Below are 16669 nucleotides of genomic sequence, written 5' to 3' on the forward strand. Positions count from 1 at the left end.
CATGTGCAAGTTTGTTTCATGGGTATATTGTGTGATGCTGAAATTTGGGGTACAACTGATCCCAGCACTCAGGTAGTGAGCATAGTACCCAATAGTTTAACCTGATTTGAAGAAAACATCACTTTGTCCCTTGAAAACGAGAAGGTAGAATAAAAGTATGATCTCACTTACATATGGAACCTAAAAAGCAGAGTAGAATGGTGGTTCCCAGGGGCTGGAAGGTGGGGGAAAAGGAGAGATGCTCGTCAAAATATACAAAGATTCAGTAATCTAATGTAAGCATGGTGACTCTAGTTAATAATGTTGCAATGTATACTTGAAATTTGCTAAGAATTGACCTTAAGTGTTCTCACCCCTGACCCCCAACACAGAGATACATACTCAGAACTATGTTAAGTAATGAATATGTTAATTAATTAATGATTTTGGTAATCATTTTACAATGTATATGTATACAAAGACATCACGATATACAACTTAAATAGGCATATACAATTTTTACTTGGCAAATATACATCAATAAATCTGGAAGAAAGCATTTTTATGAGTAATTTTTTTTTAAATCTCTGTCCTGCATTTACCTTTGTATAGCAAACTCAACATATTATAGTAATTCAAAGATTAGCATGCACTGTATTAAGATTAGGTAAAAGAATGTAATTCTTTCACTAAAAAAATTAATACATGGGGGCCAGGGAGGAGGCAGGGATGAAGAGATGGAGCAGAGGATTTTTGGGGCAGTGAAACTACTCTTTATGCTACTATCATGGTGGAAACATGCGATTATAAATTTGTCCAAACCCATAGAATGTACAAAACCAAGAGTGAACTCCAAGATAAACAATGGACTTTGAGTGATTATGACATGCGAATGTAGGTTCATCAACTATAACAAATGGACCACTTTGGGGATGTTAACAGTTGGGGAGACTATGCTTGTGTAGGGGCTGGGGTATATGAAAAATCTCTATACCTTTTGCTCAATATTGCTAAGAACATAAAATTGCTATATAAAATACAGTCTATTTTTTTTTAAAAAAAGAATTAATACGAGCCAGTAGCAGTGGAGCCTAAATATAAGAAATTACAGAAAATATAGTTAATGATATGTTTCCAGGCTTTCATAATACAGTTATGCATATAGTTGCATTAATTTTTGAATTTATTCTCACATAGTCAGAGGCAATAACAACATCAGCAATTTTATGCCCATTGGATAGTTCTAGTTTGTCTAATTTCCATAGGTGAAATTATTCAACCCATGAAAACAAGATAACCAGTTCTTGTTTGCAGTCTCATTGCAATATGTGTAATAAAGTTTGGTTGGTATGACAATGTGTCTGTGGAAGCTGACAATTTGGTAACTGCAGTGTGAAAAGCTATTTCATTTTTTATCTTTAAAGAATTACTGGATTGTTAAATTTTATTCCTGTAGGCTGCATCAAACACACAGAAACCAGGTGTCTAAGTTCTCATACCAGCATTTGAGTTGCTGGTTTCTTAATGTGGAATCACAAAGCTGTACTTATGGATTATTTCACCTAATAATTACAGTTGACAATTACTATGGCGATATAAAAATAATTTAACGGGCCATCAACTAAGAGGTGGCTTTTGGCTTTTAACCTAAGGAATTGGCTTCAAATGTTGAATACTTTCCTGAATGACATTATGCTAAAAAGTTAAAATAAATTAAGCCTAAAAAAGAGAATCTATTAAACAACCTTACCTCTTCCTCCAGAAATGTAGTGGATAATTATTTGTACCCATGAGGATAATCAGCCAGCCGTATCATGTATATGTGATATCTATCTATCTATCCAATCTTAATGTGTCACCTTGGGCGAGATGTTTAACCAAAATTCTAGATTCCCATCTGTGAAATGGGGAATACAGTATCTACATTAGAGGCCTATTTTGAGAATCACGTATCTCTAAGATATATATGTATATATAAATATTAGAGAATATTACATATATATGTAAGATAAGTGTTTAGTAATGGTTAAATATGAATTTAAATTAAGCTTATTTTTTAATGAAGTCAATATTTGTATCTTTACCTGAGCATATTTTTTTGCAGTATAGAAGAGTGTCTTAGAGCATGGATCCTAAAATTTGATTTACTTACAGGGTAAACTTTGACAAATTACTTGCCGTTTTCCTCTACAAAATGAGGAGTTTGTACATTTCTTATAATGCTGTGGTGGGGATTAAATGAGTTGTTAACGCGTCAGGTGCTCATGGCACGTAGTATGTATTCAATAAATGTTAGCAATATTTGCTTTTATCATGTTATTTTTCTACCCTGTGTTTTGTAAAGTGAGTGAATACAAATCCACTTACATGTCTTTGTTTCATTCCCAAAGAATTTGTTTGACACATGCTCCTCTTCACTGTTTACTGGGAATACCCATTGTTTTCTGTTTTTTATCCCCTCTCTCTTAACTTTTATTTCAGGTTCAGGGGATGCGTGTGCAGGTGTGTCACATGGGTAAATTGTGTGTCGTTGAAGTGTGGTGTAAGAATGATCCCCTCACCCAGTTAGTGAGTACAGGGTGCAAGAGGTAGTTTTTCAACCTATGTCCCCCTGCCCTCCTCCCTCTTCAAGCAGTCCCCGGTGTTTACTGCTTCCTCTCTTTGTGTCCACGTGTATTCAGTGTTTAGCTGCTGCTTATATGTGTGAATATGCAGTATTTGGTTTTCTGTTCCTGTGTTAGTTCACTAAGGATAATGGCCTCCAGTTGCATCCATGTTGCTGCAAAGGACATGATTTTATTCTTTTCTTGGCTGCATAGTATTTCATGGTGGAAATGTGCCATATTTTCGTTATTCAATACACCATTGATGGGTATCTAGGTTGATTCCCTGTCTTTGATATTGTGAATAGTGCTGCAATGAACATGCGAGTGCATGTGTTTTTTTGGTAGTATACTTTATTTTTCTTTGGATATATACCTAGTAATGAGATTGCTGCATTGAATGGCAGGTTTGTTTCAAGTCCTTTGAGGAATCTCCACACTGCTTACCACAGTGGCTGAACTAATGTAAGTTTCCACCAGCAGTGTATATGTGCTCGCTTTTCTCTGCAACCTTGCCAACACCTGTTTTTTTTTTTAATTATTATTTTATTTTTTAAGTTCCAGGGTACATGTGCAGGATGTGCAGGTTTGTTACATAGGTAAGCATGTGCCATGGTGGTTTGCTACATCTATCAACCCATCACTTAGGTATTAAGCCCAGCATGCATTAGCTCCTTTCCCTAATTCTCTCCCCCTGCCACTTGCCCCTGACAGGACCCAGTGTGTGTTGTTCTTCTCCTTGTGTCCATGTGTTCTCATTGTTCAGCCCCTACTTATAAGTGAGAATATCTATTTTTTTTTAACTTTTTAATAGTGGCCATTCTGGAGTGGTGTGAGATGGTATGTCATTGTGGTTTTGATTGGCATTTCTTTAATGATAAGTGACGATGAGTATTTTTCCATATGTTTGTTGGATGCCTGTATGTCTTCTTTTAAGAATTGTTGGTTCATGCCCCTTGCTCATTTTTTTTCAATTTGTTTCCTTTTTTAAAAAACTTTTCTTTTAACTTCAGGGGTACAAGTATAGTTTTTTTACATAGCTACACTTGTATCATGAGGGTTTGTTGTACATATTATTTCATCACCCAAGTATTAAGCCTAGTACCCATCATTTTTCCTGATCCTCTCCCTACCCCAACCTTCCACTCTCTGAAAGGTCCCAGCATGTGTTCCCCGCTATACGTCCCTGTGTTCTCATCATTCAGCTCCCACTTACAAGTGAGAGCATGAGGTACGTGGTTTTCTGTTCCTGTGTTAGTTTTTGCCCATGTTTTAATGGTGTTCTTTGTTTTCTGTTTGTGAATTAAGTTTTTTATAGATTCTGGATATTAGACTTTTGTTGGATGCATAGCTTGTAAATGTTTTCTCCCATCCTATAGGTTGTCTGTTTATTCTGTTGATAGTTTCTTTTGCTGTGCAGAGTTCTTTAATTTAATTTGTTCCCACTGAACAATTTTTGTTTTTGTTGCAACTGCTTTTTGGGACTTAGTTACAAATTATTTGCCAAGGCCAATGTGACTAGGTTAATGAGGATAAGGATTGTGTCTTTAAAAAAAACCAAACTGCATATTTGTTGCATAGTATAGTGTTTGGCACATAAATGATTCAATATAGAGTAGCCAGGTAAATTAATGAAGATATTTTCCAACGGGGTGATTACTGTGATTGAAATATTTCTGAATGAGAATATAGCCAATCATTCATTTTCTCTGTGATTCATTTATTCCTATTTTGTTCCATGATAACGGACAGCTATGGAGCCCAAAATTGCAACTTAGCAATGTACAATGCCGAATACTAAACAATTCATTAATTAGACAGTGCAATCTGTAATGGACCTGGTGGTTGATAATGGACTTAAGAAGCTTGTGTGTTGCAGATGGAGAATCCGCAGAGTAATTGTGCCAGGTTAAGAACCGTCATGCTATATCATGCAACTGTCTATCAAATATTTACATGAAGAAAATATTCTGTATGAAGCAGCATAAAGGAATGGGAAGATATAGGACTCTGGGTTCCTGTTCCACCACTTTTCTAATCTTTCTGGACCTTAATTTCTCTCTCTGTATAAGGAGAAGAGTTATTACCTACTTTCAGAGTTACTGAGAACTTTTAGAGTAAACATCCAAAATCTTTGGCTTGGAAAAAGCATTACAATATTACGATTGTATTATTAATTATTGTGCCTTGATATATACATTTCTTTGAGAACTATAATTTATTTATTTCACTTGTCTTTTACATGGAAACAGCTCTGGATTATGTAGTCCTATTCTAACAGGTCCCATTTATTTCCAGTTACAATTTTTATTCTGAGGCAAAACCAAGCTGACTCAACAAAGACAAGGCTAATCTGTCCTGCCTGCTCCATTTTTATAAAACATAAAAACATTCTCACAAAACCAAAGACAAAGAAGAAACCTTTGGCATCTTTGTTATCTGTGAATGGGGAGAGACAATGCACCTCAGTTACACACACACACACACACACACACACATATACACACGTAAGGCCTCTCCTATTTGAGTACCCACCCACTGATCCTCTGAAAATGAAATTAAGATCTTAAAAAACTAAAGTGTTCTAAACACTATACACACATAGCAGAATTAAACAACCCATAAGAATTAAACATCTTTCGGAGGAACTCACAACTTCATTTATATCTAAGTTAAGCACACAGACATGACACATTTTGATAAAGAGCAGCTGTGAACATGATCTCATGACTTTACTCCGTAGAGGAAATGATTTATTCATGTAAGGAGCATTTTTAGATCAATTATTACTATTGTGAATAATCATGTTTTGACATTGTTCAGTAACTATACAATTAAAGTTAATACGATACTTTAAGCTGCACAGCTAATGTAATTTTTTCCTCATGGTGTGAAGTTTAAAGCATCAGTCTCCCCTTCGCATTCTTCAATTCAATCTGTTTCCATAACAACCATTGGGATATATTTTTAATGATTTTACTTTCTTACAAAAATCAAAGTTCTTTAAAGGCATCACGTCTTTTGCTTAATTTCTCTCATTTGTTTGTGATGGTTATTCTAATAAAAATTTAGATTTCATTCACCATTGCTTTGGCAGTACTTAGTAAAGGCTTTGTAATAGCAATTGGAAACAATAACTGATACATGATTGAATAAGAAAGAATTAAAAGGAGGGAGAAAAATGAGGAACCGCAACTGAAAACTCTATCTGCTCTGACTTGATTTATTTTCAGAATGCATTAAGGCCACTGTATAATAAACTGGCCCACTTGCTCAGAGACTAAAAGAAATAAGGGTGAGTCTGTTAGAAATAAGGCAATAGGTTTACTGAGAAATTTAATATACTCAACCTCCTCTTTCTGTTTACGATTTATTTGGGTTCCAACAGAGGCTATGTTTGCGGGGCAATTCTGGTCCATTTGCTGTAGGTGGATGTATGATTTCCTTTAACCTTGTAATAGACTAAAAGTAGAAGATGGGAACAACTCGGAAGAGAGCGAGGAGGATGTCACTGGTAAATATTAACTGGTAAATTTGGTTTCTTTGTAAGGACAAATTTACATTTCATTGTCATATGCATTGGGGAAACTATCTGCAATATTCTAGATTCTTACTGAAGGCAGAATATTAGTATAACAGAAGGTAATTTTGTAATCATTTTAGTTTCTGAAACTTTTACAATGTATTTTGATCACAGAAACCATCTCAGACTTGTTTGATCTTTATGATTAGTTCTTCCATATTTTAAGGCATATGGCATTTCTAATAAGCAGAAAAGGTTTAATATACAAGATATTGTGCTTAATAGAGCTTTATAAGAAAAACAATCTCACTTTTGCTCAGTTCATGTGCTCTGCTCAAGGAATATAATAAAAACTTAATAAAATTTGTGGAATGCATAAACAGCTTGAGCAGAGCACAATGGGATGAGTGAAAGCCAGATTGTTTTCTGTATGATATCCAGAGAATGGCAGTGTTTATGAAATAACAAAGAATGGGATTCTAGAAGAAAAAAAATCTCAAGCCCAAGGGCTGCTTTCATCCGTACTATTGAAATACCCAAGTGGGCTGGTTTAGCTTCAAACAAAGGATAATTGAATGGCCTATGAGTAACAAGAACTAGAACAACAAATAAGGTGATAATGATAAGATTCCTCAATTAAAACATAAAATTCATTTACATACTTCTAAAAGTCAAAATAAAAGTATATACTTTTCATTCTTGATCTTTCATTTCATAAGTTTGAAACTTTAACTTTTAATACATCTACTCTACTTTGAAAACAAAAGATTATGACAAAATTAAACGTTTATTTTTAGCTGCTTGTTTTATTAATACTTACGCTGTGTAAGAAGGTATTTGGTTCAGTAGCTGAAAATTTGACTTGCAAAACATGTATTATCAGTAAATTTGTTTTATTTCTAGAGATTGTTTATGTTAAATTAGAAAAATCTTGGCATTTAAAATCTGACAGAACCCAAGCTCACCAATGCTCCCTTCTTACCTGCTACTACCTTTTTTTTCATTTGATCTTTTTGAATTACAGTTTGCCTTTTTTTTTTTTTTTTTTTTTTTTTTTGAGATGGAGTCTCACTCTGTCACCCAGGCTGGAGTGCAGTGGTGAGATCTTGGCTTACTGCAACCTCCGCCTCCTGGGTTCAAGCGATTCACCTGCCTCAGTCTCCCAAGTAGCTGGGATTACACGCAGCTGCCACCAGGCCTGGCTAACTTTTTGTATTTTATTAGAGACAGGATTTCACTATGTTGGCCAGGCTAGTCTCGAACTCCAGGCATCAAGTGATCCTCCTGCCTCAGCCTCCCAAAATGCTGGGATTACAGGCATGAGCCACTGCACCCGGCTGAGTTATAGTCTTTCCACTAGTGTTGTGCAAACAACAGTATCAACTTCTTATAATGCGTGTTGTGTATAAATAACCTAAAAATTAGAAGACCTAAATTCTTATGATTTGGAGTGTAATGCCTAAACTCTTAACAGTCCTATTTTATTATCTGTTTGAATAATGAAATCTGCATTGTGTGCATCTGACTAAAATGGGTTGTAGCTGTAATGAAATGATGGACATAAAGACTGCTTTGAAAAGTTGTATATGTCTGATTACAAATCATTTTTCATTTTAATTTCATGTATGAGTATTACATACTTCTCCTTGAGAGTTTCTTATCTAGTTTCTCCTCTTTAATTTTTTTCTAGAGCAACAAGCATCTCATCCTGGAATTTAATACACAGGCAAGAAAGTGTGCTCTGAGCTGATGAATATATGTTTGAAAGTGGCAAGTCACCTCTATCAAACACATAGAGTGACACTTTGTTCTTTTTTTCTTTGTAACTCGTCTATTTGGAGACTCACAAAATCATAATTGATTATAGGAGTGTAATTTTCTCTAGAGTCATTGCTGATCATCTAAAATGACATTTTTTTAATCTTCTTGTTTTGACTTCCATGGATTTTTCAACTCTAATCCTCATAAAATCTTTCACCTTCTTACTTCTGATTCTTATGATCTCCTTTGCTCTCATTTTAAATTTAATATTGAAACTCTTATTTGATTCAGTAAATTCCTTAAGGGTATAGTCGGTATAAGATGTTTTTGTTTTTAATGAGTAAAATTGTGTTACACTAAATTTAAAAGAGAGGTTTCTCCCCTGGCTGTCATACAAGAGGAGGCCACTTCCCGCCCTTAGGTTACAATTGTGAGGATATGTGCTTAATAAGCATAATCTTCCAAACCCCTCAAGGTTATTATTCATTATGAAAGATTTTCAGCTCAATAAATATACTCCGAATTTAAAACACAGGTAGTATGAATTGCTCTACAGATTAAAAAAGGAAAAAATACTCTTTTCAATCAGGTCAGTTATGGAGAATTCTATACAGAAAGCGGCTGTGAGACTGGCTATAAGTCAGTCAATGCAGAGCAGAAAATAATTCAGTAGATATGTATAATCTTGGATTATAAAGGAAAGATCCTATTTGTCTTTATGCCACAGTGCAATGAATTATTATCTCATTTATAATCTTTGTGTTTAGTCAAATATGTACAATCCAAATAATGACTGTGTTCTTCCCCTTAACCTGAGAAAGACGTGATAGAGTGGCCCTCTAGATTGAGACTGATTGGACTGTTGGAATCCCAGTTTCACAAGTTATTACCTGTCACCTTGGACAGGTTTTTAAATTTCTCTATACCTCAGATTCTTTATTTATAAAATGGGGGTAATTATCACACTTGCCAAACTGGATTGTAGTAAGTATTAAAAATGAGAATATTTGTAAAACACTTAGAAAAGTTCTTGGAACATAATAATCAGCCACCATCATTATTATCATCATCCTTAGATGGGTATAATTTGTACTGGAAAGCCTCAACTGATATGGGTGACAGCAAAATAGTAATAATAAAAGCATGGGTATATACAATGGAAATGTAGGATAAGCAGGCGACTTACCAAAGAAGGAATGCATTTGTGATAGAGGCTGGCTAAAGGCTTTCAATTTCCCTATTCAGGTTATATAAGAAGACTGTATGTTTCATCATTCCTACAGATCCATTAGTCTATGTCACTGGTTTCCAGCCAAAGGTATCAGGGTAGAAGTGATGCATATCACTTCCAAACCTAAACCATATATCTCCATGATTACCCACTCCCATTCTTTCTCTTCTCTGATAAATTCAAAAGCCATATTTATAATATAATAGCAGCAGGAGAACTCTGCATTTTTTTTGTTTTTGGTTGGAGTGTCAAATTATCTGTATCAGAGTGACTGGTGAGCAAAAGCAAACCTTTATCATGTTAAGTCTGAAATGTCTGAGTTTATTTATTAAGGCTCCTAACCTTAACTTTCTATACTGATTACTAAGTTATTACCTCTTGGCCCTAAACCCATTTTTCTATATTCTATCTCAAGATCCTAAAGCTGGGAGCCTTCAAACCAGATTTCTTCTTTGCCACTAACTTTTTGGTTGGGTTCTGCCAATGGTAGTCCTGAAGGCAACTAGAGGTCAGGAGGAGAAAGGACTCATTCTTGTTTATCCTGTTTCTGTCAGTCTCATTCCAGGAATGCTTCTTTAGATCAGCAGTGGACGTTGGGTCCAGTTTCTAAGCTTATTTCACACTTGCTGAACTATCTTTATTGCACCACCACCACCCCAGATGTATAAAAATAGAGCAGTGCACCCCCTTCAGGGGTCTGGGCCCTAGATCCACAGGATCCCACCTCTGAACCCCTGAGGTATCTGTATCTGGGGAGATGTACTCCTCCTCAGAGGCCCGAGGCACAGTTTTGAGGGGCTTGTCCTCTAGCCTTTCAGGTTCTAACAATTCCAGCCTCCTCCCTCTGTCACTCTTCTGTATGAGTGGTTGTTACTTCTTCAGACATTAAACTTGTGAACCTTTTTGACATTTTAGCTTTCCAATACCAGATTAAATACTTTTGCATATTATATTATTCTGTTTGTTAAAACTGCTGGTTTTCTTTCTGTTTTCCTGACTGTACTCCAATTTTTATGCTATTGAAATACATAAATTTGAAGCCAAAGCCTATTCTACCATAGCAAAAATCTAAAATATACAGCATTTCTTTAATAGCTGGGCAATGGGCAGAAAGGAAACTGCTTTCAAAGGTAGAAAGCCTTCTAGTTGCATAATGTTTTGTCAAAACTCTTGGCAAAACTGCTGTTTGAATTAACTAGAGAGGCACTGAGTCTGCTGGGCTGGCAATACTCAAAAGAGATTGGAAAACAAAACTTTAATAGTGTGTGTTGACTATTACTGGCTACGTTTGGCAGGGTATTACAAGAGAAACATTGAGTGGCTAGTGTGAAGGCAGATACGTAGAGAAACAGAATACAGAAGTTTCCAGGACTATTGAGCAAAATGGCTGGCTTCTGCTAAAGCCCAAATGGTGGAACATGACATTGATGAAGGCATTGAACAACAAAGGTCCAGTGAAAAGTTCCATTTGTGTAACAGACTCAAGGCAAACCCTGCTAAGATCTCAGGGAATTGTAGTACTAAAACCCCATGATTCCGGAATATAACACTTAAATGTTTAAAACTTAAAATAACTCTAGGTCCCATTATCTTCCCCAAACAGGAAAAAAGAAATTAAGGTAATATAGTTCTCAATAGGCACTTCAAACATGGTTAAGTAGAATAACGGAAAAAGAGAAACATCTGAGAAGTCATTTCCAGTGGCTAGAGGGAACTACGGACAAGGAAGATATCCCAGGGAGGTGGTCAGAGCTTATTCAAAGATCCTCTCTGACCTCTAGATTGGGAGACTTTATAATGTCTTTCCAGCAGGATTGTGCCTGTGATTGATATGTGTACCTGATTCTTTCTCTATCCAAGAATCACGGTTTATTGTGGATTCCCTTTTCCTATGCTTCTCTTTTATATTGGGTGTGTGGGAAGTGGATTGCAAAATGCAGGTAATTTGTTCATGGGTGATTCATTTTCATCATTTGATGAGGACAATGGCTAACCAGAGATCGCGGATTTGTGCTGAAATTAGTGACTGAAAGAATTTGAGTTGTCACTCGTGAAGAGTAATAATCTCTTTTCTGGAGATAATGGAACATGACATGAATATCTGGTGGCCGGTAAAATGGACTGTGGCAGAGATGGGCTAGATGCCCACTAATTCCATCTCCTTTTCCTGGCCACATAGAAAGGCCTCCCTTGCAACTCAGTTGGGCCTGAAATGGAAGGACGTCCTTGCATACAAGGTTGCTCCATAATGGCCCATGCTCGATGTTCCACACAATCTCTTCCATTTCCCCCGTGACCATGTGCTTACAAAGGCAGCATCAAAAGATGGAAGGAGTCTGGATTTTTAAATCATGATTTGGCAGTGAACCTCCAAGGAGAGCTGGCCAACACACATCAGCCCATAACACAAGGAAGAAATCTCTTATTTTATATGTTAAGAAACTGAGATTTGGGGGTTATATGTTAAAGTGTATAGAGGTTATCCCTGTAATACAGCATTAGATTTAATTACTGGATTTAATTCCATTGGTAACTTGATATCTTTTTCTTTATATTAAAATTATTTGAATGTGAAGAAAATGTCATCAAGAAATTGAGATTATGAGGTGTAGTAGAAAAAGCATTGTTTTGAGAAGTCCCATTCCCAGTAACCCTTTTATTATTTACTAGATAAGTGGCACTAGGAATGTCAATTAATTTTCCTGGGCCATGGTGCAAGCTGTAAAATGAAGATGTCATTAGGTTTATTATTAGGTTACCCAATTATAGGCAGAAAGCCAGTCCAAAAATTTGCTCACAGTTTTTATGGTTTTTGATCTACGATTCCATGAAATAGGAGTTAAGCACTAAAGCACAGAAGCAGTAATTTTTTCTTACTTAAAAATGCTTGGTTATAGTATGATACCTGACAAAGTACAGCTGTACGCATAAATATTATGTAATACAATGTTTTAGTACTGTTAACTTATGCCCCACAGTTTTGTGCTATCCAAGTGTAACACATAAGTCATTTTAGAGTGAGACGAGATAACGCAGATGACAATTTCAAAAGGAAACCATTCCCTAAAACTTTGAATATCCAGTAGTTTTGCACACATCTCTCCATATCATCAGCCCTCCCCTTACAATCTAAGGGTGGGATTTAAGCAAGATCCTCACTTCTCTTTCTATGTTTTATCAAGTGAAAGCCTATTCTTTCAGATGATTTCTCTTAATATCAACTCACTAAGGTTAATTCAAGGTCGCTATTTCTATGTAACTGCTAAGGTCTGAATATTTGTATCCTCCCAAAATTCATGTCAAAATCCTGACCCCCAAGGTGATGGTATTAGGAGGTGGAGCCTTTGGGAGGTGATTAGGTCATGAGAGTGGGGCCCTCATAAATGGTATTAGTGCCATTATAGAAGAAGCCTGAGGGAGCTTGTTTGCCCCTTCCAACATGTAGGGACACAGTGAGAAGGCACCATCTATGAATCAGAAAAGCAGGCCCTCACCAGACACCAAAACAGCCAGCACCTTAATCTTGGACTCCAGACTTTAGAACTGTGAGAAATAAATTTTTGTTTTTTATAAGTTACCAGTTTATGGTATTTTGTAATAGCAGCCCAAACATACTAAGATAGTCAAATAATAGAAATTGTAAAATAAAACAAAATAAACAGTAAAAAAAAACCCTAAATGATTCTTTGTTCATATTTACTTATATGTTCAACTGCTAATAAATCAGGCTAATCAAAACACTTTCATTCTTGTAAAAAGGTAAAACAATCATTAAAATATATCTAATATTAGTTTAAAACCTGGAAACCGAATGGAATTTTCCTCCTTTAAATTAAAATGAAGAATGTTACAGCCAAATCGAAACAAAGAACATTTAAAATTCCTTTTGCTAATGAGTGCTTTGTCCTAATCCCTGGAAAATGATAGCTAGTTAAAGCTCAGCATTTAAACTTATCGCAGAAAACAAAACATGAAGGAGCACATTCTTGAATTGGTCTTCAAATTATTTTTGCAATTGTGTAATTCACAATTTGTTGTGAAAATTATAATTTTTGATTCTATTACTGAGACATTTTTAGAAAAAATATAGAAAAATACAGAAAGTAGGATTCTGATTTTCTTTAAATCATCTTTAGATGACTCTGTACTTACTTTTCTTCCAAAGATTTCATTACGCAGTATAGAATCCAAGAACATAAACTTTAATTTAAATATTTTTAAGGTCACTAACATAATAAATGGATGATGTCCAAACTAACAAAAAGAGAAACAGTTGTTTAATTGGAATTAAACTCTAATATTATATGTCACTAAGGTATTTTTATTAGTTTACTAACTAACCAAATCTATATGAACTTATTATATAATACAAATGCAAATACTGTTGTAAACAATGATAACATTTACTTATAAGGTCATCCTCTCCACATTTCTTTAGCATTCTATTTACATATAAGCCAGTTTGAGGTAAAGTAACTTTCCACTCACCAGTGTGGAGGTTTGTGACGCGTCAGCCAAATCCCCTGAGATCTCGGGTGTTCGCGTGTTGTTTGGAATTCTGTGAGGGTTACGGGCTATCGCTTCACACCAGCCCAGCATTTTCTCCTTCCTCTTATCCCTTTTCAATTTCTGAAATTCTGAAAATAATTTACATTCCCTGAAACAGGTCACTTATTTTAGCTGTGTTTTGGAAAATACACATAATCAAAATTAAATCAACAATATAACAAAACACTGATTGAGACTTTTTTAAAAAAACCAGGGGTTACAAGGAGGAAAAGAAGAATATGCTGATTATTACTAATATCCTAGAGTCACAGGACAATAGAAAGAGTATACATCTTTTCAAAGGGCCTAACATCTTTTATATCTCTCTTTGTGACACTAGTAGACAATGAGAATTCCTTGTGCCAGGTTCTAAGTGTTATTTTCAGAGATCAGCTTATAACAGTAAGTCCTTACTTCAAGAAATAAGAACAGACCTGGTTCCTGATAATATCTACATATTTCAATGACATCTAAAATTTGGCAGAGCTTTTCAGCTAAATGTCCTACAGAAGCCGAATAAATCGAATACAGGCCAGTGACAAATATTACTCATTCTGGCAGTGCCATGATTTTCTCTCTCATAAAGTTCTGCCATCTGAAAAAAAATTTACTGCAAGTATAATAAATTAAGTATATGACATCTATCACCAGTACAATCTATTCAAAAGTAATAATTTAAAACAATCCTTACTATGTCATGAGTAGAAATATTCCACAACTCTTTCTAGACTTCTAGAACTTCCTATTTGGGGGAATGTTTTGTCTCTGAAAAAGTCATATCAACAATGACTTTTAACATAATGGAGAAACATTGTTTCCCTTGTAAAGTTTTACAGCCTACTTTTCCACTCCACCACCCTCAGTAATTAGAAATAGTTTATTGCAGGTCTTTAGTTAAATGCATTACACTGTCAATTAAATATCAAAAATAATGTGGAGTAATTATTTTTCACAGCATCCAAAGCAATTAGCAATCTGGTCGTTTATAACATTTCAGAGATTCAAAACTGCACATTTCATAGCACTAAGAAAAGTAACATAAGAACGGTTGCACTAACAGATTTCTGAGTTATTAATCTAAATGACAAAATACTCAAGTTAAATGCATCTGAACAATGTAAATACGAAAGTGATAAAAAAGATCTTTTATTAAAAATGTCTAAGATACTCAACAGAATGGATTTCTTAATAAGACCAGCAATCTAATATGAGTGACTCATTCAATTGAGGTACAGAGAAATGATAAAGGGAACTTGAAAACAATTGTTTGAATGGGCAACAAATTATTAGTGCTTGGCCTTTCAAACACATTGCTTGAGATTTATGTAACATTGTGATCTATTCAATACAAAATCTGCATATTTAATTTGCACTCTACAGAAAGTAAATATTTCCTCATTCCCAGTAACACTATCTTGGTTACTCATCAGCTTTTAATTGCATTTCTTGAAGTGTGCTAAGAGTAAATGAAAATGAGGATCTTTATTCAAAGGCAAGGAGTGAAATGATACATAATGACCAAAACAGTTTAATCAAGTATAAACAAATGTTCTACTTCTAAATTATTTACCATTTTGTCAATTTTAACTCTATAATTAAATATCACTTTAGTACTTATAATAAAATGCTAGATTCATTCATGAATGAAGAACACAATTGTGTGGCCCACAAAATTATGACACCATCAGTATCCATTCTGAGATGTGTTTGTAAAGGTAGCCAACTTCTTATTTCCCATTTAGATTCTTTTTGATGCTGTGGTGGCAGTAGCTTTGTCATTTCTTATATTCAGTCAACATTAATCCACAAATATATTTTAGGTACTGAAGCAGGAATAGTAGTCATAAGAAGAGGATAACTTTCATTTTTGATGTGATTTGGGTTCAGTGCATCGATCTATTCTAGAGAATTTTAAAGTCCATGAACCACTGGGATCTTTCTGATCTCTAATTTTTAGATTTGTACGCTTACTTGCACAACTCCAAGGTGACTGCCTGCTCCCCCTAATCATGTCTTCCTTGAAGCTGGCCTGTGCAAATCATCTTTTCGAACTGTTTTGCTGGACAGCTGTCAACAAATCATCATGACAAAAGCTATAAATTTTTGGCTACACCTGCTGAAGTATTATAACAAAATGCCAACTGCATTCTAGTTTTCTATTGCATATAACTGTCATTATCTTATTTTAGGATTATTAGCTAGGCTAAATAATTCAGAAAGTTAAAATACATACTTTTAATATACATAATATGTTAATAATAATCATTGAATACTATCCATGGACATTGTACAGACTATTTTAAGAAAGCAGACAAGAAACGAGATACATTGCTAGGGACTGCAAAGTTTATAATTTAGTTTGAACTTATTGGAATGTTTATAAAGATAGTTAAGCGTGTGAAATGAGAGAGAGCAATCTAACTACACAGCTTCACTTCAGCTTTTTATTATATTAATGTAGAATCTACGAAAACAATAAAAATGCCTGTGATAGTTGCATTTCTACATCTGGACATTCATTTCATATCCAAGAGATAAAGTTTGTTTAATGACTTCCTCTAAATAATATGCATCTTCTGAGTTGTCAGGTATGTTAGAATCACAGCATCATCTCCTGGAGAAGTCAATTTTTAAATAGCCTCCAAAGGGGCTGGGCACCATGGCTCATGCCTGTAATCCCAGCACTTTGGGAGGCCGAGGTGGGAGGATCACTTGAGCTCAGGGGTTCAAGATCAGCCTGGCCAACATGGTGAAATCCTGTCTCTACTAAAAATACAAAAAATTAGCCCGGCGTGGTGGCATGTGCCTGTAGTCTCAGCTAGTACTTAGGAGGCTGGGGCAGGAGAATTGCTTGAACCTGGGAGGTGGAGGTTGTAGTGAGCTGATGGCGCCACTGCACTCCAGCCTGGGCAATAGAACAGGACTTTGTCTTGAAAAATAAATAAATAAATAAATAAATAGTCTCAAAAGAAGCAGCATGAGTATAGGTGCAAATCAGAAGGGAGAGAGAGAAAAAAAAAAAAC

General features: G+C 35.2%; 1 protein-coding gene across 8 annotated transcripts in view; it reads right to left on the reverse strand.

The window, feature by feature from the left end:
- The window catches only part of MARCHF1 (membrane associated ring-CH-type finger 1), an 852478-nt gene that overhangs the window by 312636 nt on the left and 523173 nt on the right, over positions 1–16669 (reverse strand). For 6 of the 8 annotated variants that reach the window (XM_055111978.2, XM_055111976.2, XM_024928548.4 and 3 more), the window contains one exon: positions 13586–13734. In XM_055111978.2, coding sequence (XP_054967953.1) covers positions 13586–13696 — 111 coding nt within the window. In that variant the 5' untranslated portion in view covers positions 13697–13734. Of the gene's footprint in view, positions 1–13585; positions 13735–15616; positions 15713–16669 lie in introns of all 8 variants that reach the window. The other 2 variants (XM_063603973.1, XM_063603975.1) reach the window with 1 other exon arrangement.

This window comes from Pan paniscus, chromosome 3 (assembly GCF_029289425.2).
Source record: "Pan paniscus chromosome 3, NHGRI_mPanPan1-v2.0_pri, whole genome shotgun sequence".
NCBI classification, from domain to species: Eukaryota; Metazoa; Chordata; class Mammalia; order Primates; family Hominidae; genus Pan; species Pan paniscus.